The sequence below is a fragment of the Lipotes vexillifer genome, unplaced genomic scaffold (genome assembly GCF_000442215.2).
Source record: "Lipotes vexillifer unplaced genomic scaffold, Lipotes_vexillifer_v1.1 scaffold977, whole genome shotgun sequence".
In the NCBI taxonomy this organism is placed as follows: domain Eukaryota; kingdom Metazoa; phylum Chordata; class Mammalia; order Artiodactyla; family Lipotidae; genus Lipotes; species Lipotes vexillifer.
Genome location: NW_006783088.1, coordinates 1,699,942 through 1,706,084, shown reverse-complemented (window position 1 = coordinate 1,706,084; position 6,143 = coordinate 1,699,942). Strand labels below are relative to the sequence as shown.

General features: G+C 54.7%; 1 protein-coding gene across 1 annotated transcript; it reads left to right on the top strand.

The window, feature by feature from the left end:
* Positions 1 to 691: 691 nt before the first annotated feature.
* LRRC55 (leucine rich repeat containing 55) lies at positions 692 to 5,916 on the top strand. Its single transcript, XM_007455717.1, has 2 exons — positions 692 to 1,481; positions 5,681 to 5,916. The coding sequence occupies exons 1-2, from the start codon at positions 761 to 763 to the stop codon at positions 5,914 to 5,916; spliced, it is 957 nt and encodes a 318-aa protein (XP_007455779.1). The 5' UTR covers positions 692 to 760.
* The last annotated feature ends 227 nt before the right edge of the window (positions 5,917 to 6,143 follow it).

The following is a 6,143-nucleotide window of genomic DNA, read 5'->3' as shown; positions in this document are numbered from 1 at the left end:
GCCCACTGAACACGGAGCCCGGCTTGGGAAGTCCATCCCCTGAGCTCTCCTAGCCGACCCTCATCCTGCACGTCCGGGACACATGGCTCTTTCCAGCCGCAGTGGCCGACAGTGGGGCTCCTCCCTTCCCTGAGGATTTCAGTAGACACTGAGGCTGAGTACTGAGGCTTTCAGAGGCCCATGGAGACCCCCTCCCCTCCGGGTTCCCTTCCCAAAACGCCCACTCCAGGACCCTCTTGGACTCGAGCCCACTGGGCCACCAGTAAAAATGGCCTCTGAGACCTTGAATGCAGGAGATTCAAAAGCAGCCCTGGCCTCCTAATGGGTCCCAGACTTGGGACAGGGCTTGGGGGTTTGCAGACGTGCCAGGACCTTTAAAAGGCACCTTTCCTGTCCTCCAGTCCCCCTCCCACCTCTCAGACACAGTCCAGAGAGGAGCACCCAGCAGTCATGGGTGAGAGGGACATAAAAGACCTGCAGGGACCCTTCCCCGACCTGCTGGCAGCTGGTCCAGGCCCATCCTTGGGTCATTCCTTTCTCAAGCTTTGATCATCTTTTCAGACCCTGGGGGACCTCAGCTGGGTGTATGGCCCCCTAGGCTCCAAAGGAGACTTCCTGTGGAGCTCACACAGGGAGCCCTCTGGTGCTTAGAGGCTCCTGGGAAAGGCTGGAGCCATGATACCACGTGCTGCCGAGCCCCACCTGCCAGGGCTCCGGCCCCTGATGCAGCTGCCTTTCTGAGCCACTGACTCTTGATTCCATGGACACAGCCCCAGCCCCGATGGGCTCCCTTCAGCACCGCTCTTGCCAGCAGCCTAAGATGGGTGACACCTGGTCCCAGCTGCCCTGGCCTGGGCCCCCCCGCCCGGCCATGCTGCTGGTCTCCCTCATCTTGGCCGCAGGGGTGATGCCCTCGGATGCCGGCACCAGCTGCCCGGTCCTTTGCACGTGCCATAACCAGGTGGTGGACTGCAGCAGCCAGCGGCTCTTCTCCGTGCCCCCGGACCTGCCGAGGGACACTCGCAACCTCAGCCTGGCCCACAACCGCATCGCCGCCGTGCCATCCGGCTACCTCACGTGCTACATAGAGCTCCGGGTGCTGGATTTGCGCAACAACTCCTTGGTCGAGCTGCCCGCGGGCCTCTTCCTGCACGCCAAGCGCCTGGCACACCTAGACCTGAGCCACAACAACCTCAGCCACGTGCCGGCCGACATGTTCCAGGCCGCCCACGGCCTCGTGCACATCGACCTGAGCCACAACCCGGGGCTGCGGAGGGTGCACCCGCGGGCCTTCCAGGGCCTGGCGCAGCTCCGGGACCTGGACCTCAGCTATGGGGGCCTGGCCTTCCTCAGCCTCGAGGCTCTCGAGGGCCTGCCGGGGCTGGTGACCCTGCAGATCGGCGGCAACCCCTGGGTGTGCGGCTGCACCATGGAGCCCCTGCTGAAGTGGCTGCGGAACCGCATCCAGCGCTGCACGGCGGGTAAGGGAGGGAGCCCGGCCCCCGCGGACAGCAAAGGCTCCGCGGGAGAGGGAGGGACTTAGAGCCCCTGCGCGCCTGCTGAGGGCCGGACCGGGCTCGCCTCCTCGTGCACTGGTCTTGCACTGCCCAAGCCTTTGCCGAGTCCTTGCTGTGCGTGCCCGGTGCGGGGGACCCGGCATTAATGAAACAGACGCCACCCTCGCCCCTGTGGCCCTGATGACCTAATGAGGCAGACAGAGAGCAAACAAGTAAGAACAGCTCATTAATAATAGACAGTGTTTATTGAGCGTCCACCATGACCTTCCAACTTGGCAGGTGTTATCTCATTGGACCCCACTCTTATTATCCCCATTTTACAGGTGAAGACACTGAGGTTTAGAACAATGAAAAGACTTGGCCAGAGTCACTCATTTAGAAAGTGGCAGAGCTGTGGATAAAACCCAGGTTTATTTGACTTCTAAGCTCTGTTCTACTCTACCAGATTGCTTTTTAAGTGTGCTAAGTACTACAAGAAATAGAAATGGTTCACCCCATTTATTTTAGTACTTACTATCTGCCAGGCCCTATTCTAAATATATTACATGTTTTAGCTCATCTCATCCTCACAAGAACCCTAGTGATACACCACACACACACACACACACACACACACACACACACACACACAGAGGAGGAAACTAAGCCACAGAGAGGCTCAGTAACTTGCCCAATGTCCTACAGCCCTTAAGCGTTGGAGTCAGGATTCGAACCCTGGCAGCCTGGCTGCCCTCTGGCTGTATCCTGATGAGTCGGGTTCTAGGCTACCAGGAGTAGGCAGGAATTGAGTTCTGGGCTGGCCAAAAGGCCTTGGCAGAATTCTGCAAGGTTTGGGCATGGAGTGTAGATCTGAGAAGAGAAACTCTTATGTGGCTATTTAACGAGCCAGCCTCTACTGGGAATGGACTGGGGACTGAAGGAGCCTGAATCCCACAGGCTCAATGAGCCTGCAGGCAGGCAGTGTTGAGCTGTGGTCCCCAGTCACCAGCTCTCCTGTGTGGCAGCACCGAACCTCTGCAGTAGGGCTAGCTGGGGGGCACCACCCAGGGGCTTTCCCAGAGCCTGAGCTCAGAGCGAGTTCAGAAGCAGCGGTGCTGGGTGAGGTGGGAGGGAGAGGAAGACTGAGTGGGGAGCCCAGGATCAAAATAGTTTGCGGGGGGCTGTGGGTCACGATTCCAGTGTTCCCACAGAACTGCGGAAGGAAGCTCTCTGGGACCAAAATAGCTGGGGACCGAGATGGGCTGAGGGGAGGGCGCATGAGGGGAAGGCTGGCTGCCTGGAGCAATCTCCCCACTAGCCTAACCTCTGCAGGTTGCACCTCATCCCCTCTCTCTTGTGCACTAAGGACAGAAAGGGCCCGCAGGGTTCCTCCACACACAGGGGCTGCTGCTCTTCTGGGATCGCGGAGGTCCCTGCCGCCCTTCGGAAGAAGCCCGGGCTCCCAGTGAGCAGGAGACGGGTCCAAGATCCCATCAGTGAAGTCTCATGTCCGTACGGATGAGGGACCCAAGTTCCAGAGAGGGAAAGTGACTGGCCACAGGCCACAGCTAGAGACGCAGCTTCCCTGTTCCTCCACAGAACACACTTTGCACCATGACACACTCTCCAGGATATTTCGTCTTGGAGGCAAAGAACTTGCCAGTCCAGGTAGGACTAGGTGACACTCTTCCCTTTGTCTTTTTCTGCTTCTTCCTCCCTTTTTCTTCATGGGATTCCCATTACTATCCCTATCTTTTGGACAAATCCCAACACAGAGAAACACAGGGAGACCTTGGGATATAAATCAACTTCGAGACTGGTCCCTTGACTTACCAGAGGGCTTCGTCAGCCCCCGGGCTCCCATCCTGCCCTCCTGCAGACTCTGTCAATTGCCCCCAGGGTCCCCACATCCCCCAGCCTCGCAATGCATCACCACCACCCCCTTCATTCACTCAATAGACTTTGGGATTCAGCATCTTCTGGTTCTGGAGGTTCAACTCCAGGTGCCATCTTGTCCTGGCTGGAGTCTGGGGTATGATGCATACAGCCTACAGAGACTCTTCAGTCTGGGGTTTGGGGAAGGTTGCATCCTCCCTCTGAACCTGACTCTCCATTTCTAAGGAGAATCATGCTCATCCGTTTCTCAAAAGAGTCAATCCAAGTCCATCATTTTATTCTTTTCCTCAAAGACTGCAGAATGAATAAACACCATTTATGCACCACATAATTTAAAAAGCTCCTTCACATTGACTTTCTTAGATGATTGAGACTAAATTATCCCCTTCTTACATTTCCCATTTCTTCATAAGAACCAGAAAAGCAAGAAAGACTTGCCCAAGGAGAGAGTTGGATTAATATTTATCCACTGAACGAAGGAGTGGCCGGCTGCTGGAAAGCCAGTGCCTGGCACTGTGAGGCAGAACTGCTATCTGCCTGCCGCTCTCCTTTCCAAGGCAGAGAAAGATGCAGCCGTTGACAGCCACCATGCATTTGTACCAGTGACCCTGGAAGGATGAGCTGGGGCCATCGGTGATGGCGATAACAGCAATCCCACTGAATGAGAAGCCCCTCCTATAGAAGTCTGTGTGCAGAATATGACCCCACTGACCTGTCCAGAAAGACCAACCTAGGATGACAATAAAAACACGCACCTGTGTAGTACTTACTGTGTACCAAGAATATATCATTTATGTATGTTAATTCATAGAATCCTCACTACAATCCTATGACATAGTTACTTTTATTATCCTTATTTTATAGACAAAGAAACCACAACACAGAGGTATTAAATAACTTAGGCATAATCATACAGCTAGGGAGGGATAGAGAGGGGATTTGAACCCAGGCCAATAGCTCCAGAGCCCAAACTCTTAACCCTACACTCTGTGTATCTGGAAAAGCCACATGGGGTAGTAGAAAGACCCCATGCTTTGGAGCTGGACAGAGTCATTCATTCACATATTCAATTAACAAAGGTTAATTGAGCATTTAATGGGCAGGCCTCTGTTCTAATGCTAAGGATACTACAGGAAGAACTTATATTCAAAGGGAGAAAACAGATAATAAACAAACTGTGAGACAGTGATAAATACAATGGGGAAAAAATAAGCAAAGTAGGTAAGAGAGAGAAGGCTCAGAGAAAAGTGAAGTGGGGTTGCTGTTTTATATAGAATCCTAAAGGAAGGCCTCACTGAGACGTTGATATTCGAGCAAAGTCCCAGAGGAGGTGAGGGCCTGAGCTGTGCAGAGATCCAGGGGAGAAGCACCCTCACGAGGGGACAGTTGCAAAGGCTCCCCCTCCCCACGCTGAAAGGGGACATGCTCGGGGTGATGGAAGAATGACCAGGAGGTGTGCGTGGATGGACCCGAGTAAACCAGGAAGAGAGTGGAAGGGATGGGGAGGTTCTTCTGGGAATGAGAAGAAGCAGGGGAAGGTTTCAAGCACGCGGTGACATGGCAGGGCTTCAGGCTTAAAAGGATCACTCAGCCAGCTGTGTCACGGTGGATTAAGGGCAGAAGCCTAGAAATCAGGTGGGAGGCTATTGTAAGAGACCACAATGATGATGAAATCCCACAGAAGTCCCAGATCTGCCGTTAGCAGGGGCTATGGGACTTGAGGCAAGTTTCTAAAGTCTCCGAGCAGTGATCTCCACCTCTTTAAAAACATATATAGGGGCCTCCCTGGTGGCACAGTGGTTGAGAGTCCGCCTGCCGGTGCAGGGGACACGGCTTCGTGCCCCGGTCCGGGAAGATCCCACATGCCGTAGAGCGGCTGGGCCCCCATGCCATGGCCGCTGAGCCTGTGCTTCTGGAGCCTGTGCTCCGCAACGGGAGAGGCCACAACAGTGAGAGGCAAAACAAAAAACAAAAAACAAAAAAAACATATATAAGGCTCAAGAGGGAGGGGATAAGAGGACATATGTACGCATATGGCTGATTCGCTTTGTTGTGCAACGGAAACTAACACACTATTGTGAAGCAATTATACTCCAATAGAGATCTATTAAAAAAATTAAAAAAAAAAAACTTGCCTTGAGGGTTGTTGAGGACACTAAAGAAGGTGAGTGAAACTTTTGGCACATGGAAGACACTTCATAAAAAGCCAGCTTCTCCTGGGAGGGGCAGGGGCTCCCTCTTCCTGCTCTCCCCTAAGCCACTCACCCTCCCTGGCTTCTCTGTTGCAGATTCTCAGCTGGCTGAGTGCCGGGGCCCCCCAGAAGTCGAGGGCGCCCCACTGTTCTCCCTGACCGAGGAGAGCTTCAAGGCCTGCCACTTGACCCTGACGCTGGATGATTACCTCTTCATCGCCTTCGTGGGTTTCGTGGTCTCCATCGCATCCGTGGCCACCAACTTCCTCCTGGGCATCACGGCCAACTGCTGCCACCGCTGGAGCAAGGCCAGCGACGAGGAGGAGATATGACCCGGGTACCTCCACGCCGCCCACCATCACTGCCGCTGACCACCGGGCACCCTCCCTGGCTGCCCACTCTGGCTCTGCCCCGGCCAGAGTGGGCAGCCAGCTCATGGCTCAAGCAAGGTCAGGAAACTACCTTTGTGTGAGCTTCTACGGTGGGCCAGACACTGTGCTAGCAAGTGGGACCGACCTAGACCTTGCCCCTCAAGGCACTTACCTCTGATAGAGGAGAG